The 27,624-nt window shown below is 39.8% G+C and overlaps 1 protein-coding gene across 4 annotated transcripts; it reads left to right on the top strand.

The window, feature by feature from the left end:
• The first annotated feature begins 1,852 nt into the window (after positions 1-1,852).
• On the top strand, positions 1,853-21,489 carry LOC139655361 (NACHT, LRR and PYD domains-containing protein 5-like). Of its 4 annotated transcripts, none has more exons than XR_011696061.1 (18): positions 1,853-1,990; positions 5,946-5,982; positions 6,104-6,528; positions 6,891-6,935; positions 7,192-7,347; positions 8,502-10,275; positions 10,736-10,912; positions 11,114-11,347; positions 11,437-11,607; positions 11,754-11,927; positions 13,168-13,217; positions 14,451-15,013; positions 15,102-15,157; positions 17,622-17,836; positions 18,053-18,138; positions 18,257-18,318; positions 18,522-18,635; positions 18,866-18,885. XR_011696061.1 is itself a non-coding variant. In XM_071532750.1 (18 exons), exons 3-18 carry the CDS (start codon positions 6,276-6,278, stop codon positions 19,900-19,902), a joined length of 4,710 nt encoding a protein of 1,569 aa, XP_071388851.1. In that variant the 5' UTR covers positions 1,853-1,990; positions 5,946-5,982; positions 6,104-6,275; the 3' UTR covers positions 19,903-21,489. The 4 variants fall into 4 exon arrangements, 3 of the variants coding, with proteins under 3 accessions (XP_071388851.1, XP_071388852.1, XP_071388850.1); XM_071532750.1 differs by adding an exon at positions 19,580-21,489 and having other exon boundaries at positions 7,195-7,347; positions 18,053-18,318; positions 18,866-19,007; XM_071532751.1 differs by adding an exon at positions 19,580-21,489 and having other exon boundaries at positions 14,451-14,989; positions 18,053-18,318; positions 18,866-19,007.
• The last annotated feature ends 6,135 nt before the right edge of the window (positions 21,490-27,624 follow it).

Here is a 27,624-nt window from a genome sequence, read left to right as displayed (position 1 = left end):
ATCAACTGATGAGGGAATGAAACTCAGTGATAAACTGTGAAGGGAATCAAATCGACACACTCACTTGGCTCGCTTTGGTCTGTCTGAGTCTCACTGAATTTCTGTCTACCCCCCCTCTAACCCACTCTCTGCTAATTTGAGCCCCTGGTATCACCTCAGTGCTTTTTCTCAATGTGACTCTGCAGGCCTGGAGATATTAAACTGTTCATTGTCTAAGGCAGTGTAACTGAGTCTCCATCTAGTGGTTTGAAATAAAACAGTCCTTGGGTCATTTACAAACTGCACATCTGCAGGACATTGGGCAAGGCTAGAGGTTCCCAAGGTGGGGCCCAGGACCCCAGGGAGGGGTCCTTGACCTTAGGGGTATGATAATGGGTCACCCATCTCTACTTGGGGCTGGGAATTAATTAGTACATGATTAATGCTATTCACTATACAGAAGCCATATAACCATGTTTACAGCTCAAGAAAGGAAATTTAGTGCTGATTCACTCTTTAAAATGCAAATATATGCCCCCTGCATTAAAAGCGCGACAATTTGTTTTCCCACCATGAAAGGACAGGTGAAGGAGGCACAACCAACAAAGTTTCAAAAAATTTCTTGAAGTGAGCACGAACTGTGAAATGCCAATCATGTGTTGTGGAGACGAATAATGTGAATTTTACTTTCCTCCACCAAAATTATTACTTATTATTGATATTTAATCATTTTAAAGAATATAGCACATCTGGAGTTTACAGACAATCCGAGGGCGGGGGTGTCACATGCGCCTGCATTGATACGGATGCATGTTTTTTTATTGGTTGATGGCACAGCAAAACCTGCAACGCGGCTATGACACCTTGATGATATTATTTTGGCTATTATAAATGGACTGGTGGGCAGGTAGGTCTGCAGAACTACAGGTGTGAGAAATGTCAGAAGCCATAATGATTATTTTCTATAATTTAGCCTATACTGTTTGAAGTGGGGAAAAAAAGAAACAGAGATTAAACAGAGATTAGATAGCTAGCTAGTAAAAAAAACATTAGGCCATACATTAAGCTACATTTCATCCTCAGCGGGATGTTGCCAGGCAACAAAATGGCAGGTAGTCACCGTCAAAGGGAGGAAGCCCTTTGTGTGTCGTTCTCATGTAAACCCATAAAAAAATTGACTAAGGATCACAGGACGCTAGTATGTGCTGAATTTTGTATTGCAGTAGCTCCTAATTTCATTACTGCAATGCAGGGACCAACTCCAATTCTGAGAACAGTGCCTTGGTTCAGGGCATTGGCAGGAATATCTGATACCTAACATCCTTAACTTGCATATCTTTTGAATATAGCATTACCTTTGTGCTGTTACAATATAAGCAAAAGGGTAAACAGCTGGTCCCCTACCCTCCATGCTGTTGCCACTATCAAATTGTTTGTCTCCATAAGGACCCCACCATCCCCCCTGAAATTTGTGCACATATCGACTACTGGGTACTGGCCATGGTATAAACAATTGGTGATCCACATGATGTCAATGGAGCACAGGTAAAAAACAATCCACATCTGGTAGTTTGTGGTGAACAAGCTCTTGGTGAGTAGTCTACCTGGCCGTCATTATCCATAGTTGGTAAAACCTTTATCTTTGCATATATCCTTTTAGAAAGCTTTAGCCAAGCACTTATAGTGACTCTGAAAACCATTCAGTTATAAGGGTATAAGTTACAATATTTGAGAGCATGAAGGGACGGTTTAATTTAAAGGGTTAATTCTATGAGCGCAAAGTCACGTGACATCCAGTAAAGGGCGCGTCAGGCGGCTCGCGCCACTAGGATTTGTTTTCACTGTGAAGTTTCAGGATTAGTGCTTTGGTGAAAATACATAAAAATAGAGAAACGTTTTAGATATTCAGTAAAATCATACCAATACTTGTTGATAAATTAAGTCTCTGTTGGTAACTCAACTACTGCATCGTGGGAAGCTGTTTTTGGTTTGTTTTCTACAGAGAGCTCAGGTGAGTGGCTATTGCATGAATATGTCTGAATATTAGCCTAGCATTAGCCTAGCTTGTTGCTAGCATCTGGGAAAGGGTTATTTCTGCTGGAAATTTTGAGTGTTAGTGATTACATACTGATACCTAAACCAGTTTGGGTATTGTGAAATATCCCCATATTGCATTTGGTGCATTTTGTGTGATTTGCATTCATGCTAAATGTATTGTTAAGATAAGCTAATTGTGCTCTTCTTCGATATACCTGCAATTATGTCCTGCTAAATATAGCTTTTAGCTATATGCTCATTGTCTTTTACTGGTGCCCTGTCAGGTAGAAGTTTCCATTTATTTTGTGGTGGTTAAGAGGTTAATGACACTGCAAAGTTTGTGTAATAATCCTGCCAGTAGTTCTGTTTTTTTTCTATTTCTGAAATTGGGTGTAACTGTAATGTACGTGTAACTACGTATTCATTAGCAGCATTACAATATCATGGTACAGGTATACCATGGTAGTACAGTGGCATGGTATAGCATGGTTTTACCATGGCATTGTACTGTCAAGGTAATGACCAAAAAACCATGGCAATACCATCATATATAATCTTCCTGGCAACAGCTTCACTGATGCTTCATGTGTCAGGGTCATGTGTCAATAATCATGACTTGTGAGGTAAGTAATATTTGCTGTATTGAAATATAATTGTATATAAGGCAGTGCAGTTAGGTTGATTGATAAATGTGATTAGATTAATTAGATTAATAATTTTGTTCATAAAAGAGTTATCATAGCGATATAATCAGTTGAGATAAGCATTTTATCTGTAAACAATACAGGTAGGCATGCATCTGAAGGTTTTTTTTTTTTTAAGTCAAATTGTATTTGGATCAATGCAAAATGCATATTGTAAGGGCATTTTGTTTTTCATTTTTCAAATTTTTGCCCCAAAAATCTGGTTGTTTTGTGAAAAATCTGCTTGCAAAATATGAATGTCAGCCTCTTTCTAATGTTCCCCTTCCTTCCACATCAACAGAAAATTATCATAGGAAATATACAAAAAGGTGAATTTTATGACCAATGTCAAGCCGGCCAAAATAAAAAAGGACTTCAGTCATCTTCAGGCTCTTTAGTACACAGCTCTTTTTCAAACAGAAAACATGGAGTTGCAATATTATTTCATAAGAAGTTAGCCATAACCATTAGAATAGTATAAAGATGAGTGTGGATGGGTCATATGTGTGGACTGAAGGTACAGATGGATTTAAGTAACACCTAAAGACCAAGTGGTGTAGGTGGCGATTTAAAACCTTTTTCTTCCAATGGGAGGATGACTTAAGAAAATATCTTGGAGAAGAATTAGAATCTTTTTTTAAAGATAATATGGGTCCCACCAAATTAACTGCAGTATGGGATACATCAAAAGCCTATGCTAGGGGGAGGATCATTAGCTTTCCATCCAAATTAAAGAGAGCGAGTAAAGGGAAAATGGAGAAATTGGAATTTCAGATACATCAGTTAGAAAAACCATTAGCTGTACAATACTCAACAGAACTGTTCAAAAGAATATGTGATATGAAACTCCAGTTACATGAGATATACAATGCAAAGGCTGAATATGCACTATTTAGGCTAGGAGGCGATAAAGTAGGAAAACTGTTAGCGAATCATCTTAAAAAAAGAGATGCTAATAATATCATATCTGCAATAAGGGATGAAAATGGGATCACTGACACAAAAGATATTAATGAGGCTTTTTTTGTTTCTATAAGAAGCTGTATCAGTCAGAAGATATGTCAGGTCAGCTGATGAAGACTACGTCTCTTTTTTTGATACTTTGAAGTTACCTAAAATATCTGGGGAATCAAGTGAGAGGTTGGATGCACCAATTACAGAGGCAGAGGTGAGAAGGGCCATAAACTCACTTAGTGATGGAAAATCACCGGGTCTGGATGGACTGCCTGTAGAATATTATAAATAGATTAGAAAAAATAATCCCAACCAGCATTCATAATGACCAAGTGGGCTTTGTTAAAAGCAGGAATTCCATTAAGGAGATTATTGCATTTTATGTGGATGAATAAATCTGCATCCTGCCCTGTCACAGCCTTGTTGCTGGATGCAGAGAAGGCTTTTGACAGGGTAGAATGAAGTATCTTAGATATGTGTTGCATAGGTTTGGTTTTGGTCCTGGTTTCATGAAGTGAATTGATTTAATTTATACTGATATAAAAGTTGCAGTTCAAACAAATGGGTTGATTTCTCAGTTTTTTCCTCTGACTAGGTCAACCAAACAAGGTGATCCCCTTTCTCCCTTATTGTTTTTGATTGCACTGGAGCCTTTAGCCATTTCAGTGAGAACCAACAAAAGGATTCAGGGTGTTGAATATTGGGGGATAGAACATAAATTATTTATGTATGCTGATGACATTTTAATGTTTTACCTTTTAGTATCAATCCCACCATTATTAGAGACTGTTCAGAAATTTTCTGTGATTTCTGGGTATATGGTTAATTGGCACAAATCAGAGGCTATGGCCATTTCTCAAGTATGTTACCCAACTATGGTCACTCCTTTTAATTTCAAATGGGTCAAGACAAATATGAAATACTTTGATTTTATTAACATTTGAGCTAGACAAGATAATGGATATCAATATGCTGCCGGTTGTGCAGAAAATGTGCAGAATATAAAAGATTAATACTATTAAAATAATGGTGGTTCCAAAGTTTAATTATATCTCAATGATGCTCCCAGTTAATATATCAAAAACTTTAAATACTATAATAAACTTATTAAAGTTTTTTATGGGAAGGGAAGAGACCTCGTATTAGCATGCAGAAAATATATGTCCTGAAAGAAAATGGAGGACTTGGACTCCCTGATGTTGAATTATAAAATATAGCCTTTGAACTATCTAGGCTGGCAAACCATTGGACAACAGAAGATTTTTTTGTTTACCAAGGTTAGTACAATCCGCTTCAAGATGTTATAAAATGATGTTAAAGGCTGATATTGATGATTGTGAAAATTTGAGAATTGTGTGGCAAAAAGATTAGGGATGTGAAACTGATAAGAGAACTTATAATTTCAAATATTGGTCAAAATATTAGGGAAGCTAAAGGAAAGAGTATGCTTTTTAAAGTTTTTCATAGATATTATTTTACTCCTTGTAGACTGAGTAGGATGGGTCTTTGACAAAATGATTTATGTTGGAGATGTAACAAAACTAGAGGGACATTAATGCATGCTTTGTGGGAATGTCCAGTGGTGCAGCCGTTATGGGAAAAAGCATTGTGGATTATGGAAGAGGGCCTTGGTTTTTCTGTTCCAGAGTCAGCTAGACTTTGCCTTTTAGCTGACAAATCCCAAGTTAGGGAATCAACAGAGAACAGTTTAAAATATTGTGTTTGGGCATTATAACAACACTAAGGTTGGTCCTTCAATATTGGAGAAATACAAAACACCCCTTTTCACAGAATGGATGGATTTATTGATTAAAATAACTTCATATGAAATTATGTTAATTAGAAAATTAGAGAATTATGATAAAGGAACAAGAGAGACATGGAAAAACGTCCTCTAATTTCTTAAAGGCTCATATTAAATTATTCTTATTAATTTAATTACATTTTATTTTAATTTTATTTTTTCTGTTATGTATCAGTCTGTCGTGTCATGTATTGGGTATATATATGGCTGTATATGTTGTACATATGGTGAAAAAAATAATATATATATATATAGGCTATATATTAAAATAAATAGTATGCACACAAATCAGGAACAAACTGTTAGTTAACGAATAGTTAACGGAGTTCCTAAATTATTTTCCATCCAAGTGAGTTAATGGCGTGTGTGTGTGCATATGCATGTCAGCATGTTAGTATATGCTATGCTATATTCTACTTGATTTTGTATTATTTTTATTTATATTATTGTACCTTCTTTATGTTTTCTGATCCTTTCCATATGGACAGGCGGGATTCAAATCGGAGAGACTAAAACAGAAGAGAGGTGAGAATCACCAGCCATACTTGGCTCAGTACTGGCGAAAAAACACTCGCTCCAGATATAATGTGAAATCCCCGAAATGACGACAACCTTGAGAGGACTATAATTCTGATTTTTCCAACAGTATTTGAAGGCAGCACTGCAGGCTCAGCTCTGCCTTGAGGAAGCTCCGGACCTTACCAACCCAGGAAACAGGAGCTGCTGGGTGCGTCTCACCTCTTCCGCAGTGAGGTGGCCTTGAGAGTAAAACTGTTGACATACGGGACAGCGATTTACTCCTCGGAGAATGATGAGAAATGTCTCACAAAAGTATCAGACGTGTTTTAGTAGACATGCTGGAGGACCTGGGTCCGCCCCAGCTGAGGATGTTTTACTCCCGGCTGCAGCAGCGCAGGGAAGAGCTGCAGGTCAGACGCAGAGCCGTGGAGGGCAGAGATATCTACCACATCACAGACGTCCTGGTTTCAACCTTCACCGAGCCGGGTGCTCTTAAAGTGGCTCTAGAGATACTGAGAGAGATTGGCTGCAACGAGGAGGCAGAGAGACTCGGTGAGTTAACCCAGGAATGGAAATGTACAGGCTGCAGCACACTGAACCTTAAAGCTTGTTTGCGTATCAGTTAGTGATAATGGGCTGTGATGAACTGAAAAAAAAGAATGGATTTGAGCTCAAACAGCTTAAGCTAGAAACAAGAGCCTACATTCGCCCGCTTGTTTTTACTTTCATTTTTGAGTATAGTACAAAAGACACAGAAACAAGGTTACAAGAAAAACACATTGGCAAAGACATAAACATAAGGGTGAGTCTGTGTGTGTGTGTGTGTGTGTGTGTTGGGGGGGGGGGTATGTGTTATTAGTCTGTCATCAAATTCATTCAGTGCTATTCAACATTGTGTCTCTGTATTCCTGCAGCCTCAGAGACAAGTATAGGATCTTTGACATCTGGTTCCAGTGACAGTGAGTGGTTTCCTGTTTCCTGAACAATGGGCGCTAAGCTGTTGTAGCAGTTGCAGTGTTTATGAATTTCACATGAAGATATTTCCTGCTTGGAAATGATCCTTTTCCTGGAGCTGAACTTAAAAGCCCTTCATTAAACTGAGCCTGGTGTTGTGAGGCATCCCTGTACCTATGTATGAAAGAATTCATTTTATTACCTCCACCAAGGAGGTTATGTTTTCTGTGCCGTTTATTTGTTTGTCTGTTTGTCTGTTAGCAGGATTACAGAAAAACTACGGGCCCGATTTTCATAAAACTTTGTGGAAGTGGCCATGGCCCAAGGAAGAACCCATTAAATTTTGGGGCGGATCCGCATCCGACTCACAAACAAGCAATATTAGCACGATCCTTGGCGGAGGTCTGCACTCTCCGAGTGAGTTTATTTATGTTTTTCTTTTTTAATTTTTATTGCTCATTCACAAACTACATCACATTTACATTAAATGACATGCCATACATGCATATGTGAGTACTATCACTGACTTACACACTCACTTATTGCCCCCCACACACACACACATTCCTGTGCATTACACATTCCTCTATATGTGCACTACATGTTCCTCTATACACACACACAAAGTGCACGCACACTAAAACACTAAAACACACACATACAGTACAAACACACACACACACACACACACACACACACACACACACACACACAATACAATGTCCAGGGGAAGATAGTCATACTTAATGTAACAGTTGACCACAAGAGCATTTTACATTGACTATCTTTGTAAATTAGTTACATGGTTAACATCTCACATCCTTGTTACAGTTTCTGCCCCCTTATTACCTGGTGATCAACCTTTACACATTAATGTGTAAAGATTTAACACACAATAAACCCGTTACCTCCATAGTTACTAAATCTGTGCCATATATTTTTTGAATCTTCACTCTTCTTGACTTATTTTGATAACGTTATTTCATATGACATTGTTTTTATCAATAGGTCCAACCATGCTACAATGAATGCAACTTTGGGTCCAACTGCTTCTAAAACCATTCATTTAAATTAATTTACTAATACAAATAATTCTTATTATGATTATTATTATTAAGTTTAACCTTTCAATTAAAGTGTTCCTCAGAGAACCTTAAACTCAACACTCTGTATTGCATGTGTTTTGAATGTCTTTGTGTTCTTGTGTGTATACTATTTTGTGTGTGTGTGTGTGTGTGTGTGTGTGTGCACGCGCGCACATGGGCACATGAGTGATTGCAGTATGGTAGGTTTGCTTCTTGAGTAAAGATAAGAGCAGCATCAAGATGATGAATAGAAATGCACTTCCTCCTATGTGAAAAATATGCCTCTTTTAGTGAAACATTCCATGGTAAATATCATTCTCTAACAATAAAGAAATGCTGAGAGAGTTTAAAAAAAAGAGAGAGGTGAGGTGAGAATAGCAGGCAGAGAGGAAGTAACAGATATTCAGTTTAACAGAAACCATATTGGTTAATATAACAGTTATGAAAGAAACAATGTAATTAAGAGAATGTTGTTTTTTTTTCCAGTGGATGACATCATGAAGAATGTTCAAGTGGAGCTTCAAGCCCATCTGAGGGAAAAGTTTACATGTAAATATGAAGGTACAGCAGCCAGTGGACCTCGACTTGAAGAGATCCACACAAGACTCTACGTTACTGAAAAGATTGAGAGATATGGTTGCAAATCACATGAGATTCTACATCAGTTTAAACTCCCAGATGAGATTTCATCACATGCACTAAGCTGGATGGGAAGTCATGATATCTTCAAAGGACCTCGCATAGGCAGATCCATCAAAAAAGTAATGACAAAGGGCATTGCTGGAATAGGAAAGACAGTTGCTGTCCAGAACTTCACCCTTCACTGGGCAGAAGGAAAATCCAACCAGCACATTGATTTCATCTTTGTGCTTCCTTTTAGAGAGCTGAACATGCTCAAAGAGGGTGAGTACAGTCTGATCCAACTTCTACTTCACTTCTACCCTGAACTGAAACAGATACAAGATACACAGAAACTTGTTAACAAGCAAGTTCTGTTCATCTTTGATGGTTTGGACGAAAGTAGATTTCCACTGGATTTTGCTGATAGCAAGAGAGTGAGTGATATAGATCAGACATCGACAGTGGATGTGTTGCTGACAAACCTCATCAAGGGGAACCTACTTCCCAATGCTTTCCTCTGGATAACTTCCCGACCTGCAGCAGCCAATCAGATTCCTCCTGAATACATTGACCAGATGACAGAAGTGCAAGGGTTCACTGACCAACAGAAGGAAGAGTTCTTCAGGAAGAGATTCAGTGATGCTAACCAGGCCAAAGAAGTCATATCTTGTCTCAATGGGATGATGAGCTTATATTTCATGAGCCATATACCAATCTTCTGTTGGATCACTGCTGAGGTTTTTAAGAAAGAATTGAACGACCAGAAGAGTAGAATGATCACAACGGTGACAGAGTTGTACATTCATTACTTACTAATTCAAACACAACAGACAGCAAAGAAATATGAGGAGAATAGGCCAGGTGACATGGCTCAAAAGGAGGTGTTTGAATCAAGGAATTATGCCATGCTTTTGAAACTGACCAAGTTGGCATTTGAACAACTGGAGAAAGGGAACATCTTATTCTATGAAGAGGACCTTAGGCAATGTGGCATTGATGTTGACAAAGATTCAGTGTTTTGCTCCGAAATCCTGAAGCAAGAGTACGGGCTGTACCAGAAGAAGATGTTCAGCTTTGTGCACCTCAGCTTTCAGGAGTTCCTTGCTGCTGTTTACATGTTCCACTGCTGTGTGACCAAGAACATTAGCGCTTTGAAGTCTTTTCTGGAGGTTGACCCTACTGATCTGGCCTTGCATGAGTTGCTGAAGAGGGTCGTGGATAAAGCCTTAAAGAGTGAGAATGGTCACTTGGATCTGTTTCTCTGCTTCTTTCACGGCGTCTCACTGGAGTCCAATCAGGCTATGTTACAAGGTTTACTGCCACAGACAGAGAACAGCTCAGAGACTGTGGAGCAGATGAAGAGATACCTTCGAAATTTGAATGCAGGGAACATCCTACCTGAGAGGTGCATTAATCTTTTCCTCTGCAAGTATGAGCTGAAAGAACAAGGAGTCCAGAATGAAATCCAAATGTTTCTTCAGTCAGGAGTAAGGCTCTCATTCATTGACTGTTCAGTTCTGTCCACCATGCTGCTGATGTCAGAAGAAGTGATTGATGAACTTGATCTGACAAAATGGCATACACCATTAGTGGGGACTGAGAAGCTTCTGCTGCCAATAAAGAACTGCAAACGGGCAGTGTAAGTAGCATGTTAGAAAAGACAGTGCATGAATTCTGGTTTATAGCACATTCATAACACCTGAACAAGAACACCATGACAGCTGGCAAATGCTGAGTCAACTATTATGGCAGCTTTCATATGGTATTCCCTTCACATTTACTGTGCTCTCAAAAAGTCATATACATCATATAAAGTGAGACACCTTAAGGTTTCTTACACTGATTATTGAAAATAAATATTTCTTTGACCCATAGCAGTGAAACCAAATGATCACCATCACAAATATATTATTTTGAGTGTAAAATGAAGTAATCCTTAATGTCACTTTGAATTCATCGCAAAATTCCAAAAGATAAGTTTCTCTTTTTCTCCATTAACATCTATGCTCATAACCAATACTATTGTAATTCTCCTGACTGTTGTTTTTGTTTTTGGTTTTTTGGCGTGTGATGCTTCATCGCTTTTTCTACTTTTATAGACTGAAGAGTCGGCATTTAGAAACTAAATGCCTTGAAACACTAGTCTCCATTCTAAAGTCGACGGACTCATCTCTGAGAGAGCTGTGTCTGTTGTGTGTTTCTGACTGCATCATTCCTCTCCCTCACCGTCTCATTGATGCACTGAGAAGTGCTGACTGTAAGCTGGAGACACTGAGGTCAGTGGTAGATCAAAGTCTGAACTGTTTCTCCAGACGTTCACCTTTTAGAGTATTAGACAAAGATATTCTCAACTACAGTATGTTATATGTTAACTTGGGCTGGAATACAGTTAATCCTCATCATCCCAGCACATCAGAACCTGATAGACTTGCACATTAACTCATTGTTTATGAACGATATGCTTTCATGTTCTACAGATTGTCTGGGTTTGCTCTAGGTAGTGAGCATTGTCACTCACTGGCCTCTGTCCCTTCAATCAAAACAACTGTCCTTGAGAGTGCTGGACTGACAAAATGTCCATATATGTACCAATATGATTATGTTCACCATTATTATCCTCAAGAGGTGGAGAAGAAAGAAAATGATGAGAGCCCAATGACTATTATCCCTTCTGTCTTGATCAGTCCAGACTGTAAACTGTCTGAATTAAGGTAAGTGTCTTTGATGATGGGACAAGCATCACACGTTTCTTTACATATTGTCCTTGTGTTATTTATTTATTTTTGTCTTGTTTTTTTAGGATGACTGGTTGTGTCTTAAAAAGTAAATGCTGTCAAGTGTTTGCCTCAGTTCTCAGCTCAAATTCCCACCTGAGAGAGCTCGATCTAAGTCACAACAACCTGCAGGATTTAGGAGTGAAGCTGCTCTCTGTTGGACTGGGAAGTCCTCAATGCAGGCTGGAGATACTGAGGTACTAATACACACTCTGGTATTAGATATTAAATCAGCATGATCAAATATTGTACAATATCTATCTGTAGTAACAATTACAAACTGTTCACTGCAATAGAGGGTCTTGAATGGTCTTTTGTTTAATAAGTGTCTTTTTCTCTGCAGGCTGTCAGGCTGTGGAATCACAGAGGAAGGCTGTGCTTCTCTGGCCTCGGCTCTGAGCTCCAACCCCTCCCATCTAAGAGAGCTGGACCTGAGCTACAATCACCCAGGAGACTCAGGAGTGAAGCTGCTGTCTGAAAGACTGGAGGACCCAACATGTAGACTGGAAAAACTCAAGTTAGTACAGTGCAGAATGTAAGATAACTGCGCAGATATGACTGTTGTCAGGATATTTCAGAGGAGATAACAAACAAAACAAAACAAAAAACTGTGCACTGTTTCATAGTCCCTATATGAAAATTTGAATTTCCACTACAGTTAGAGCACCTCAGAGGATGTTTGGGTGGGGTGGTTAGATGATTTAAAAAGTTTACCATGATGACAAAGCTTTTACCAATACATAATATCAGAGATAACTGTCCCTTGTGTATAGAAACCGGGGCCTTGTTTCCCAAAAGCATCTTAAGGCTAACACAATCGTAGTATCCATCTTACGAAGCCTGTTTAGTTTGTGAGATGATTCCGAAAAGCATCTTAAGATGCTCTTAAAAATGATTGTAGATAACGACTGCGTCCACCGGAGCATGTGTCTCAGCGACTGGACTGACTGTCAACAGGCTACACACTGGACTCATCTCTGACCACGTAGATATGCTCTTATTCTTAAATAAACGAGTAGATTATGGTGCCATTGTTTCCAATACATAAGCTCTGGTGCGGCGCCACAATATCAGCACGGCTGGCACAAAATCAAAATGTATAGAAATTGATCTAAATCGCTCTGTAACGCCCCTAATGTGCACATCACGTCATGTCTGTCATTTGGCGATGCAGTGAACGGGTTGACTGTACTCAACCTGACAGTCTGTGGGCAGTTGACCCTTCTGGCTTGAAATAGCCTGCTCAGCAATTCAGAAACTGTATTGTCCCAACTATCAGGAACTAATGGAGCCAGAAACCCCTTTAGCTCAAAACAGCCCGCTCAGCAGTTCAGAAACCATAATGTACTAGCAATCTTAGTAAAGGGAAGCCTGATCCCTCTTGAAACAACCTGTTTAGCAGTTCAGATGCTGTACTGTATCAGCAAACACTAGACTGAACTGTACTGAACATCTATTTCCATTTGCCTTATTGAACACAATAATGAGAGCACATTGATATTGTTTTATCACTGTGTTATCAATAATTCTATGCTATCAATTCAATTTAGTTTTAATACTTGTGTGCATCAATTACTGTATCAATTACAAACATTGTTCATTTGTTTGTATTTTTATGGCGCTTTGTAACTTGGTTTTGAAAAGTGCTCTACAAATAAATGAACAACACTTTTAATGAGCTTGTTATTCTAGCTGCTTCTCAGACTGCTCTTCATCCAAGCTGAAATCACTGTTTCATGTCTGTTCCTCTGCCTCAGTGTGGACCAAGACGAGGAGCACTGGGTCAACCCACAGCTACTGAACAAGTGTAAGGATATGATTCACTCAGCCCCTTCATCCATTGTTTAACTGGACTGTTGAACTGCCATAACACAATTATACCTTCCCATAAACCCCAAAGATGCCAGTAGCTTGGCCGCACTGAAAAACTGCCTTGAGGACAAAGTGCTGGATGTCTCAAAACTTTGTCAATTTCAACAAGACTGAAGGGTAACCCTTCATTTTACAGGTCCCTAACAACGTATGAACTAAGTAGACGTTAACAAAAAAAATTAATACACAGTAATGTGGCTAATAATTATACAACAACATATTTGCATTCATATATAATTACATAGTACCAGACCTGTAAAGTGAAGCAGGTGTAATTGTACAATAAATCATACAATGTGATCATGTTTATTTTCTTTATTGGCATATAAATGGTACATTTAAACAGGACAGCAGCTTACATTTCATACAGACCAGACCGTAAAGTGTCGGGAGGGGTGGGCATGCATAATCTTTCACTCACCCCGGGATAGGCTAAAGACAGAGAACGGCTCAATATCTGTAAAACTGATCGACTGAAGTTATTCTGTTTGGTTCTCCAATTATGACTCCAGGGCTTCAGGAGGGTCTTGACACCTTGGTAACTAATATCAAGCCCTCTGCCAAAAACCTGGGATTTATTTTTGACTCCAATTTGTCTTTTAACTCTCAAATACATTCAGTTACTTGGTCTTTTTTTTTTATCATTTAAGAAATATTTCTAAAATCAAGTTGTTTTTATCTCCCTCTGACCATGCTTTTGACTGCTGCAACTCCCTTTATTCTGCTCTCAGTACAAAATCATTAAATCGTCTGCAGCTTGGGGAGAGGGCATTTGCCACCAGGGCACCTAACGGTCACCTGTCTTACCTCTTTTAAACGTCAACTAATAACCCACCTTTTTAAACTTGCTTTTAACTGACTTTTATTATTTTATTTGATTATTTTACTTATACATTTTATTTGTGTTTTATTATTTTGTCTTTATGTTCTCATGTTTATTGATGCTCATATGTGACATATGTGACTACTTATGCCATATTTTCTTTTGTTTTTATATTCTTTTGTTTTTATTTTAGTGTTTTATTCTTTACATGATTGATTTTACTTCTTTTTTTTCTTATCTTAGGTCTAAGCACTTTGTAACAATTGTAAGGAAAGTGCTATATAAATAAAGTTATTATGTTAAGTTATTATAACTGATAATTAATTATTACCCATTTCTTTACAGATGCCTGTGAACTCACGCTGGACCCCAACACAACAAATCAACACCTCGTCCTCTCAGAGGGGAACAAGAGAGTGGAGTTTGTAGAAGAGAAGCAGCCATATTCTGCTCACCCAGAGAGATTTGATGAGGAGCACCAGGTGCTGTGTAGAGAGGGTCTGACTGGACGCTGCTACTGGGAGGTGCAGTGGCAAGGATTTGTGTCTGTTGGACTGGCATATAAGAGTATTGAGAGGAAAGGATGGAGGGACGTGAAAATTGGATTCAATGACAAGGCCTGGTCTTTTAGTATGCATGTGTGGAATGGTTTCTCTTTCGTACACAAAGGTAGGGAGACTTTTATACCTGCCCTGGTCCCTGACTTGGAGACATTTAGCCAACCCAGTAGACTAGGAGTGTATCTGGACTGGCCGGCTGGCATCTTGTCATTCTACAGGCTTTCCTCTGACACAAAGACTCTCCTTCACACCTTCCACACCACTTTCACTGAGCCTCTGTTCCCAGTGTTCCGTGTTTATTGTGGATCTCTGACCCTGTCCAAGGTACTTAAGTGGAATATGGATAGTGTGAGTATTTTTGGTCACTTTATAGCACACCACTACAAGTGTGTATCTCTAGAATAAACTACTAATTTTGTGCCTTTCTGCATTCTAGGCCCAAACAAACTTTACACCTGAACTGTTCACTGAATCTGCAAACACTATATACAGGTAATCATGTCATAAAATGACAAAAGATCATTTCCCCTGCTTTGACGAGTATCACGCTATAATTATAAATAAGAATTTATTTTTTTATTAACCTGCATGGTCAAATAACAGGGTAACACTTTAATTGAATGGGTGTGCATGAGGCTGACATAACACTTTCATAACTATGTCATGACAACTGACATGAACATGAATTAAACTTTATCAATGTTTATGACTGTTGTCATTAAGTGTCATTAAGTGTCATTCGGGTGATAATGTCACTTTCAATGCAAAGTTAAAATGCAGAAATAAATAATACCATGATAATATTTGTTATATTTGTCAGAATGTAAACTGTTGTACACTGTTTTATATTTTAAGAGATATGTAGAATTCTACCACTGTACTTGAGGTCAGGGAAAACAGTCAAGACACAGTGATGACCTCCTGACAGTTTAATGTAATGTTAACACAACCAAAGGGTTTCTTTGTGTTTGATAATGAAGTCTGTCATGACATATGTTTATGACAGGTTATGTCCATTTGGTTAATGTCAAGTTATCATGACAGAGACATGTAGAACAGTGTCAACTTTGCAGTGAAAGTGACATTATCAAGCGAATGACACTTAATTTCATTTCATTTTATTTATTTAACAGGGACAATGCACTTTAATCAGAATTTCAGTTTCCACATCAGTGTAAATGTACCAGAGTTAGCAAAGGAGCTAATTTTCATCCGTAGTGCCTGGGCAGGTTTTAACAAATGAACAACAATACATAAATACATTACAGGTATTAAACAAAAAGCAAAAAACAAAACAATGGCAAAATATAAGAACAGTGCCAGAGATGAGCTGGTGTGATATTTGCTTTAAGCCACATATTAAGCTTATGACAACATGGGTAAACATTCATAAAGTTTAACTCATGTTCATGTCAGTTGTCATGACATAGTTATGGCAGTGTTATGTCAGCCTCATGCACACCCATTCAAATAGTGTTACCAATAGGGGTTATATAGAACATTGATTAAGACATTAATAGTGTAGGGATGTATTGGAGGGTAAGCTCCCTCTAAACTCAGTTTACCCACCTTTTTATTTGCAGAAACAGTTTACCACCTTTTCAGGCTGAGATAAAATTCATAGTATACATCATAGTAAGTACTATCAAACTGGTGTAAGATAGAGGAGGTTAATCCTTTTCTAAAACTATTTTTGAGTTTTTGTTAAATGGTGCTGTTATGGTGCCATATGGTGATCACCAGTTGGAGATAATAGTTTACCCACTTTTTATTTACCGCTACATTACATCATTGCCTATATGTTTCCTTCATATTTAAGACCAGTGATGTAGCAGGAGATAAAAAGGTTGGTCACCAATCACCAATTTATTTTTAATTAATTTTAGTTTTTTTATTTAATTATTTCTATTTTCACAATATAATTAATTTATGCTTTTATTTTCCTTAAACAACCCAATCTTTTTATAGGGGCAGTGGTGACCTAAAGGTTAGAGAAGCGAGCTTGTGACCGGAAGGTCGTTGGTTCACTCCCCCGGACAGGCAGGATAAATCTGGGTGGGGAAAGTGAAAAAAAGCGGGGCTTGCCCCTCCCTCATTACCACCACTGAGGTGCCCTTGAGCAAGGCCCTTAACCCCAACCGCTCCAGTGGAGCTGCTCAGTGGCAGCAGATCAGACTGTGGTTGTACTGGTCAGCTTCCAGGTGTGAATGTGATCAGGGCGTTCCTGAAGAGAGCATTGCTCTCAGTGAAACTCCCCCTGAATAAATAAAGGTGAAAAAAAAAAATAGGCTAACTTCCATCAGTTTGATACTACTTACTAATATCCATGCTATGAATTTCATATCCCAAGGATTTATGTCAGTCTGAAAGGTGGTAAACTCTATTCTCTAATAAAAAGGTGGGTAAACTGACTTTAGGTGGGTTTAGCCTCCTGTTACATCCCTGGTTTAGAGCTGGTGGTTAAGTGGTTTAGAGCATGGTTGTTTCTTTCTAATACTGTTCCTAATACTGTTTCTAATACAGAGGAATATACCAAGTTGTGGTAGATTGTCCCATTGGTTGACTTAACCTGTTAAGTGATGAGAACATAGACACCAAAATCATCCATTTGTCCCTGGTAGATCATTGGCTCTGGTGCTCCAAGCTAACACATTGAGTGACAGTAGGCTCCATGCTAACACTTTAGCATACACTGTGTTGAGTGACAGTAGGCTCCATGCTAACACTTTAACATACATTATGTTGAGTGACAGTAGGCCATTTTATCTCAAAAGTGAGAAAATGAGAATTTGTAGCAGCTCTAAAGGTAAATGGTAAGGAATATTGAATGATATGCAGCTAAGTCTGGGAGTTTTGTGTAAGAGATTAGTAAACAACATGGATGATTTTACTGTCAATGTTCTCATCACTTAACAGGTAACTTGCTGTATTTCTTTAACCATTGTGTGTCCTACAGGTTCAAGTCCCCTGGTCCAGGTGTGTTCCAGTGTACTTTGACTGGTCTGGTGTTTACTATGGCTGAGGAGGGGGAGGTGCTGTACAGGACCGTCCAGTGGGATGAGAGCCTCCTCCAATCAGCTGGCAAGACACCTGCAGGCCTGCTGTTCAGCATCCAGTGTCCTCAGGACTCTGTCTGTCAGCTCCACCTCCCACACTGTGAAATCCACCCTGGTAGGCACATCATTCAGTGATGATTATGTATTTATTATTGTTGAACAAAAAAATAACAATGGACTATTTGGGTTTTTCTTTGCATTTTGCTAATGTCCACAAAGATGTATGGTAATTTGTTAAAATGACATACAGTTACTCACATGAACATAACATGAAATTGTAATGGAGTTACACCAGTGAAACTAAATCTTGGATGTCTCTGTGTATTCACAGCACCGCTTCCTGAAAGCCTTTCTGTTGTCCACATCACTGATGATGGAATGAGCATCCTGCAGCCACTGGAGATTACAGAAACTCATGTGGGTGTGAAAGTCCCCCACCTCTCTGCCTTTGGCCTAGTGTGGGATTACATTAAGAGGTTTCTGACTTTCACCAAGCCAATCCGTAGCCAAGTTCTGCTGTTCCTTTTACCACCAGGCAGAAAGCAGAGACGGAAACTCAACGTGTTTCTGCTGCCAAACAACGTTCATCTCCAGGAGGTAGAGCTCCTGTCGCATAATAATTTACCATCAGTTATTTGTACTTGATACTCCTTCACTCCTTCTTGTGGCGAGTCACTGTAATGTCTCCATATGTGAAGGATGTAAAGCTGAACAGAATAATGTCTTTATGAACAGGGCAATGAAAACACTGTCTATATATATTAATATAATCTCTCTAAAATGTTCTGATATCACTGAAGGTGAAAGGGCAAGAAGAAAATGAGTATATCGGGACCACTGCCAACTGTTATCTCACCGAAGACCAAAGCTACAGTCTCCACTGTGATCCTGAGGAGTATAAAGCCCAGCCTAAGGTGAGTATGTCAAATACAACTTCTAGTGTCTTCAAAATGTCTGTTAGTGCTGTAACATGCAGACACAATTCATGAAATGTGTTTCTTTGGTAAACTTAGGATATTATAAAAAAAGAAAAAATCAATCAGCTACATGTTGAATTCAGTTGTTTTAAATGCAAAACACAAACATTATTATTGTTATTATGACAACATATTTTTGAAAACGACACATTTCTCTTGGTTTTCAGCGTGCACCATTTGATCTAAATTATGGACCAAATTACCACCCAACATTTGACATTCTCCTGAATACGAGCACAGAGGAAGTGACTCTGATGGTCCAAGAAGAAGAGAAGAGAGAAGTGTGGAAATATAAGCTTGATCTGACTGGTAAAGACTTCATCCTCCTCAGTCTGTTAGAACAGAGAAGTCGATGGTAGAATAGAATAAAAAAGAATAGAATAGAATAGTGTGTGCAGCCATGCCTGTGTGTGGGTCTTGTGCACATAGTTATTGATACAGATCTGGGACCTTAATGCTCTATGTTAGATCATTCTTCAGTCAGGCTGCATTCAATTCACAATCCACATTTTTACCAGTTTTTCACCACATTGCCTGCAGGTTTTCTGGGGCAGTCAGACAGTTTCAGGGATTTTTACATATGGATGACTTTACAGGAATATAGCAGAATGTGTTTTCTAACACAGTTCACACATTCATTGCATTAGATGGTTTTCAGCACAACAGTAGTGGAAACGGACTGTTCATCCCTTTCGAAAAACAACATTAACAAACGAGGAAGGAAGAACATTTTAGGCCATGGAAGTGCTCCAGTTTAGTTATGCTGTTACTCTTTAGTTTAAATACTATATTACATCAAACACACTAGTGTATATTTTAATTTAGAATTCTTCTCATTTCTAAGAGGTCTCTGTTAAAATGTGACTGCTGTTTTTTTACAGCTTGCCTTCCAGGTCCTTGTCCAGATAGGGAAAATCTACCAAGGGCTCCGAGTCTCTCAGCAGAGGAGAGGCTGGACTCTGCTCGACCAGAGTTTATCAAGCGAGTGTCTGAACCTGTTCTAGACAATTTGCTGGATGAACTTCTGAGACGGATGGTAATAAATGATGAAGAAATGGAGTCGACCAGAACAAAAGCCAGGCCAGACAAAGCACGAGAAGTGATCGACATGGTGCGAAGGAAAGGAACACAAGCCAGTTCAAATATGATCGCAGTCTTCTGTGAGCGGGACCCTTACCTTTCCAAAGAGCTGAACTTCAGCTGAAGAAATGAGAAACTGTACTGAGTGCGATGATGAAACATGGAGACAGTCGTACATCAACACATCTTTAAGTCTTTAAGTGAGAAGCTTTGCCTTTGAAGCCCATGTTGTTGAGTCAGTGGATTTTCAAACTGACCTTTTGATACGAGGCCTGACACTATGGAACAGCTAAACCTTATTTTTATATGTATTTTGAGGATGCAAAAAAACACTGAAATAAAACAGATATTTAAGATTTAAAACTTAAAGCCAATGAAATGATTGAACGGTTTATCCAAAGAGACTCAGAAAACTTTTGTTGTTGTTGTCTTGGTGTTACATAAACAACAACAACAACAATACAGACATCAGCTAAAGCAGAAACAACAGCTGATAATGCACAACACACAGAATCATACCACACAGCACAAGCCAGCAATCCACTTAAAGTGCTTGGTGCCTATACAGTGCCTATAACTTTTTTATTTTTTTTATTTTACATTTTTTTTTACGTATTTTTTGTATTTTGTAAGATGTAAGTGAATACTTCATTATAATCCGTAATGGTTCATCCTTTCATATCAGAAGGCAAATTCTAATTTACATGGTTTTTAGGTATCAGTGTATTTGAAAGTATCAAATAGAAGAGCAATGTGTTTGTATACAGAGAATATTATTTGTGAACTATTTGTTGGATGCTCTTCTTGGATATAGAATGGATTATTTTTTATTGTAGGACACACAGAATGTTGAATATGAAGATATTTGTGGTCACATGAACTTTGGTCACATGTCCACATAATTGTGTGATATTTTTCTTGACATTTTTTCTGTAATATTTTTCAGAGATTTTTTTATTTGTTTTTTTTATGTTCTAAGATGTAAACATATATTTTGATATAATATGTAATGGTTCATCCTCTCATATCAGATGGCAAGTTCAAATTGACATGTTTTTTCTGTAATCAGTGTATCAAATAGAAGAATAATATAGTTACCCATGTTAGTATAGAGAGAATACTGTTTGTGACGGATGTTGTTGGATGTAGAACTGGATTATTTTTATTGTAGGCCACAAGAGTTTATCCATTTTGAATATGAAGATATTTGGTGCGGTCACATGAATTGCTTTTTTATATTTTTTATATTTTTCTATGTCTTTTTTCTATTGTAAAATGTATTTATATTATAAACTAGTATAAACTAGTTATAAACTTATATTTCACTATAATATGTAATGGTTCATCCTTTCATATCAGATGGCAAGTTCAAATTTACATGTTTTTTCTGTAATCAATGTATTTGAAAGTATCAAATAGAAGAGTATACAGTGTTGTATACAGAGAATACTGTTGTGTACTTTTTTGGGGTGCTCTTCTTGGATATTATTATGCTCTTTGTTAACTGTCAGTTGGATCATGAGATTATAACAGTAGATTCAGAAACAATATATAAAGCCTATAGGTAAAACAAACAAAAAACACAAGGGTACAAGACCGAGTATTTAAGGTTTTCAAGGTGGGATGAAGTAGCCTACTGTTCCCATACACAGAATTTTGGTCATCTAGACTTTTGTCTATCGAAGTATAGGCTATACTGTGCGGCTGTGGTTGAATTATTCATTTGTTTGAGTGTAATTAAATTATTAAATAATTATAATTAAATAATTCGTTAAGATTAGGCAACTAAAACAAATTGTTCAGGGTAAAGTTTTGGTCATTGTTAAGTAAGAGACACTTTCGCTAAATGAAAACTTTGAAAACTTCTGGGTATGATCAGGGATTTGAACCCAGGCTATTGAAGTTGAAGGCAGATGTGTACATGCACACACCACCTGCCATATTTCAGGCTAAGTCATGTCTAGCCTCCAACATTCTCCACATTTCTGAACTGCTTTCATTATCTGACATTATTTCACTAATCAATACTAGATAAATTGTGCCATAAGGCCTATCATGTTGCACAATTTCAGACATTCTCCAGATTTCTAAGACATAGTCTGCTTCTTTCCATTATGTTATTTCACTGACCAAAAATTGAAGTCTGGGAGTAACTAATCTTCCTGGCAACAGTTTTACTGATGCTTCATGTATCAAGGTCACCTATTATAGCGACTATCCTGACCAGCAATTAGCCACTCGGCTGGGTGCGGGAGAAGACCTTGTTTTTGACGTGCTTCAATGAATGATGTCCAGGCAGTCTTCACTGTTGGGTGAGGTTCCCATTTAATGAAGGTGTAGGTTTACAGCAGAAAAAAAAAAAAGATTTATATTGCAAACGAAACCTGTACTGTGATATGATGGCTGACTTGGCTTTCTGGTGTGGCTGCGGCCATAGCGTGCAAGCGGTAAAAACTGTGAGACCTCCCCGTCACCCATGCCCTGATTAGCCCTGTTGCACCTGTGCCTATATAGACTTCGCCTACCACACCAATCTACACCGCCACCCAGTGGTAAACTTAATGTAAGCTACAAATTATAAGCAGACATAATTAATGGCTCCTACACACCGGCCCCTAATTGTGAAGGTATGAACAATTACATCAAAACTGATCTTCCTCTGTCTTCTTTCTTCTTTCTTCTCTGAGTCAGGGGTTACCGACACATGACTCAGCGTTGGGTCATGACCTTTACACTGCTTCCTGAAGCAGAAAAAGCTTGGATATGGGCCGCTCCAACTGCCCTGTCTTCGTCTTTAACTGTACCACACGTACAAGTCCTTTCTTGTCCGGGTAAGTTTTTGTCACTCTTCCCATGATCCATGATCCACGAGGAGCAGTTTGATCCATGACAACGACAATATCCCCTGTCACGAAACTTCTTCGATGCTTTGTCCACCTTTGTCGTTCCTGCAATAGCGGCAAGTACTCCCTTGTCCACCTCTTCCAGAACAGATCCGAAAGGTACTGAATCTGTCTCCATCGTCTCCTGATGTAAAGATCATTTTCTTGAAAGAGTCCAGGGGCAAGAATAGGTTTCCCTTTGAGCAAAAGGATATGATTTGGAGTGAGAGCTTCCAAGTCATTGACATCATCAGAGACCTTGGTTATGGGGCGGTCATTGAGAATGGCCTCTACTTCACACAGGATGGTATGAAGGCTTTCATCGTCTAAAGATTGTTGTTGTAGAACAGAAAACAAGACCTTTCTGACCATTCTGATGAGTCGCTCCCAGACACCGCCATGATGGGATGCAGCAGGGGGGTTGAAAGTCCAATCAATGCCCTTTCGCAGGAGAGCACCTTGAATCTTGCTGTGGTCTATGGCAGCTAAGGCTTCTCTTAACTCTCGCTCTGCTCCAACGAAGTTTGTGCCATTGTCTGACCTCAAACGACACACTTGGCCTCTGCGACACATGAACCTTCTTATGGCATTAATACAGGAGTCGGTATTCAGAGAGTAGGCAATCTCCAAATGTACGGCTCTGCTAGCCATGCAGGTAAAAATTACTCCATACCTTTTGACCATAGCACGCCCTCTCTTGACCTCAATGGGCCCGAAGTAGTCCACTCCCACGTTGGTAAAAGGAGGCAAGTCTGGACTAATTCTCTCTTTTGGCATGTCGGCCATTTTCTGTTCACTTGGCTGTCCTCGATACCGTCGACAGACTACACAGTCAGATATTATCTTTCGGCAGGCAGAGTTGGCATTTGTGATCCAGTATTTCCGTCGCAAAGTTGAGAGCATATGATTTCTCCCAGCATGTCCAAGCTGTCGGTGAATGTATTGCAAAATGAGATTGGATACATGCTGACCCCTGGAGAGTATTACAGGATGTTTCAGCTCCTCAGGTAAGGCTGCCCGACTGAGTCTTCCACCCACTCTCAACAAATCATCCTTCAACACAGGATCCAATCTGTAGATATCACTGGTTTTCCTTACACCAGATGCTCCACTTTCCAACGAAGAGATTTCTTCCCTGAATGTTGCTTGCTGATTGAAGCGGATAATGGCAAATTCTGCTCTGGAGAGGTCACTTACAGATAATGATTGACTACCAACTGCATCTCTGGTCTTTCTCATCTCCTCTTCTACCTTTTCTGGGTGTGTGGATGAGCCAGCAACAGTTAAAGAAGCAACAACTTCCTTCCTCTTTCTCCTTAGCTCCAGAAGAATAGTTTTGAGCCTAAGGAACCAAGCGACTGCCGTCTTGAGTTTAGTCCACTCAGAAAAGTAGTTCATGAGTTTGGTGGTTGCGCCTTCGGAATGTATGATGACATTCGCCATTAGGTCCCTTTTGACCTCTGGATCTTCTGAGGAAATGGGCTGTGGACCGAAGGGTCTTGGCCAATCCACCTCTGGCCTTTGAAGAAAGTCTGGGCCCTCAATCCACCTCCTACATGCTAGGAAGTTATCCGCAGTCAGACCTCTGGAGGCTTCGTCAGCAGGATTGTTCTTTGAGCTGACGTACCTCCACTGAACAACATTTGTTGCTTCCCTTATAGAAGCGACTCTATTTGCCACGAAGGTGTGAAATCGTTTGGTCTCGTTATTGATATACTTCAGCACGGTCTGACTGTCAGTCCAGAAGCACGACTTCTCCAACTGAAGTGGTAGTTCCTTCCTCAGCATTTTGTCGACTTTGACAGCCAGCACAGCAGCGGTAAGTTCAAGGCGAGGAATTGTTGTCTGTTTTAATGGCGCGACTCTGGCTTTGCCCAACATGAATGCAAGATGTACCTTCTTATCCTGGTTCTCCAGCCTCAGGTAGGACACTGTGCCATAACCATGGTCGCTGGCATCTGCAAAATGATGCAGCTGTACATGTATGGGTCCTCTGAAGTCCTTCGGCTTGATGCAGCGGTCCACCTTAAGTTCCGCCACCTTCTCCAGGTCCAGCAGCCATCCCGTCCATTGTTGGGAGAATGTCTGGGGTATAGGGTCATCCCAGGACATGTTTTTTCGACACATTTCTTGCAACAGCAGTTTTGGTAGCAAGGTGAATGGTGACAAGAATCCTAATGGGTCGTAGATGGAACTGACAATTGAAAGAATCCCACGTCTGGTGTGTGGTTGCTTCTCCACTGCAGGCTTGAATGTGAAAGTGTCACTTTCAGCGCACCAATTCAATCCAAGTGCCATCTCCACAGGCAGGTTGTCTTGTTCCAAGTGCAGCTGCCTGGCTGTTTTGGACCGCTTTGCCTCAGGAATAGATGACAATACAGCCCGACTGTTGCTTGTCCACTTTAACAACTTAAATCCCCCCTTTGAGCATATGTCAGTAAGGTCCACTACCAACTGCATGGCTTCTTCCTCTGTGGGCAAAGATTTCAGACAATCGTCCACGTAAAAGTTGTTGTAGATGGTGTCAGTCACTTCCACTTTGAAGTCATCCTTATTGTCCACTGCAGTCCTTCTCAAAGCGTAGTTGGCACAGCTTGGTGATGAAACTGCTCCAAAGATGTGCACCCTCATTCTGTGTTCCACTGGACTCTGTGACATGTCTCCCATAGGCCACCACAGAAAGCGAAGGAAATCCACATGCTTTTCTGACACCTTTACTTGGTGGAACATAGCCTGGACGTCAGTCATCAGAGCAACGTTCTCCTGTCTAAATCTTGTTAAAACACCAAAGAGAGAGTTGGTGAGGTCAGGACCTTGCAACAGTTGACAGTTCAAGGAGGTTCCTTTAAACCCTGCTCCACAGTCGAAAACCACTCTCAGGGTTTTCTTCTTTGGGTGGTACACCCCGTGATGAGGGAGATACCACACACTGCCATCTTTGCAGTCCAACTGGTCTTGAGGCACCACTTCTGCATATCCACTGTCAATCATCTCAGTAAGAAATGCTGTGTACTCCTCCTGGTAGGTCTTATTCCTTTCAAACTTTCTTTTGAGACTTTGAATGCGCTGTTCAACTATGCACCGGTTGTTTGGCATGGTGATGTCATCCACTTTAAAAGGTAAGTCCATGCAATAATGACCTTCCTGCCTGCAAGTAGACTTCTCCAAGATCTCCATGAACCTCAGGTCCTCCCTTGACATTTCCTGCTTCTCCTCCAGTGACTTCTCATTGAAATCTTGGTTATACTGAGAGATCAACAGCTCCTCCAGCCTGACGATGGATATCCTATTGGCATATATGGTCGAGCAGCTTCTCTGGCAACAACCACTATTACCCCTCAAAGGGCCGTTGACGACCCACCCCAATAGGGTCCTCACGGCGTAAGGTCCATCACCTTGGCTGTTGATTATTTCCCAGGGTTCCATAAGTTTTGGCGCATTAGCCCCAATCAAAATTTCGACATCAGCGTCCAATTCTGGGATCTTGATATCTTTCAGATATTCCCATTTTTCAATATCTCGCTGAGTGGGGATGTTACTCTTTGAGACAGGGATTGTTTCCTGTATAAACGTCTCTGGGAGCTCCACAAATTGGTTACCGTCCAATTTGGACACCTCCAGTCCTGTAAGGATTTGGCTTTCAACAACCTTCTCTTGGCCCATAGTGCGCAACAGAATGTTGGTCTTTGTACCCTGTAGATTAAGCTTCTTCATGAAACGGTTGGTACAAAAGGTTGCTGTACTTCCAGGGTCTAAGAAGGCATAGGTCTGCAGCACTTTATCTCCTTTCTTAGATTTCAACTGTACTGGAACAATGGAAAGTGTACAGTCTTGGTCTCCGGCCCCAGTACAACCACATGCCTGAAGAGAGACAAGTGCACTGCTGACTGGTGCTTCCTGTGGTTTGTTCACTTTGTCTTTGTTGTGGACATGCAGAATAGTCGGGTGTTTTAGATTGCATTCGTCACAGGTCAGACGACTTCTGCATTCCTTGCTCATGTGGCCAGCCTTCAAGCATCCAAAACAGATTCCTTTTCCTTTCAGGAATTCAATTTTCTCCCTTTGAGAAATTATATTCAGCTTTGAACACTTGAATAATGGATGTGACTCTTCACAGTAAAGGCAGGATTCTGAGGACAACTCCTTAGATGTTATGGGCTGTTTTGGCATCTTGTGCACTGTGGACTTGGGAGTTACAGCATGGCTGGTAGCTGCAATGGTTGTTGCAAAACTGCTTCCTTTGATGTTACTCCTGGGTAGCGGTTTGCTCCTATTTACAGCCTTTATTATGGTGCTTGGTCGTGCATCTGAAATATCACCAAAAACTGGGTGAGACAAGATCTTGACTTGGTTCTCCAGAAAGTTCACCATATCTGGGAATGTGGCCCTGTAGCCTCGTCGTTCTTGTATCTCACAAGCTGTAGACCTCCATCTTTCCCGCAGCTTGTATGGCCACTTCATTACGACATGCCTCATGTTTGATGGAATGTTCATCTCCTCCATGTATTGTATCTCTGTCATAGCGTTGCAGCACCCTCTTAGGAACAGTGCAAATTCCTGCAGCGCCTGAACATCCTCTGCTTTAACAACAGGCCATCCAAATGCTTTGTCCATATAGGCTGTTGCTATTCTGTGGTCATTGCCAAAGTGTTCTTTCAAAAGACCCTTTGCTCTTTGATATCCTTGTTGTGGTGCCATATGTAGGCAGCTCCGCACCAGCTCTCTGGGCTGCCCCCTGGTATATTGCTCCAGAAAATACAAACAGTCTTGATAACTGCTGGTTCTCTCTTCAACACAGTGTTCAAAAGTCCTAAAAAAGGAAATACACTGCAATGGATCACCATCAAATACGGTTATGTCTCTTTGTGGTAAAGTAGCTGACATTTGCTGTTGAACAAGCATTGTGGTGATTTCATTCTGCCTTTGCATGATTCCACAAATGGCATCCTGGTCAACTGTATTTT

The sequence above is a fragment of the Centroberyx affinis genome, unplaced genomic scaffold (genome assembly GCF_046629955.1).
Source record: "Centroberyx affinis isolate AG114_WGS23_722 - 3 ecotype Tasmania unplaced genomic scaffold, CSIRO-AGI_Caff_v1 ptg002241l_1, whole genome shotgun sequence".
Lineage (NCBI taxonomy): Eukaryota > Metazoa > Chordata > Actinopteri > Beryciformes > Berycidae > Centroberyx > Centroberyx affinis.
This window is presented reverse-complemented; position numbering and strand designations above follow the sequence as displayed.

Bases quoted from the DNA above. Each gene is read 5' to 3' on its own strand.
- LOC139655361 (XM_071532749.1), top strand. From the start codon at position 6,276: ATGTCTCACAAAAGTATCAGACGTGTTTTAGTAGACATGCTGGAGGAC. The intron at 7,348-8,501 runs GTGAGTTTATTT...TTTTTTTTCCAG, and splicing joins CGGAGGTCTGCACTCTCCGA to TGGATGACATCATGAAGAAT. The intron at 17,837-18,052 runs GTAGGCACATCA...GTGTATTCACAG, and splicing joins ACACTGTGAAATCCACCCTG to CACCGCTTCCTGAAAGCCTT.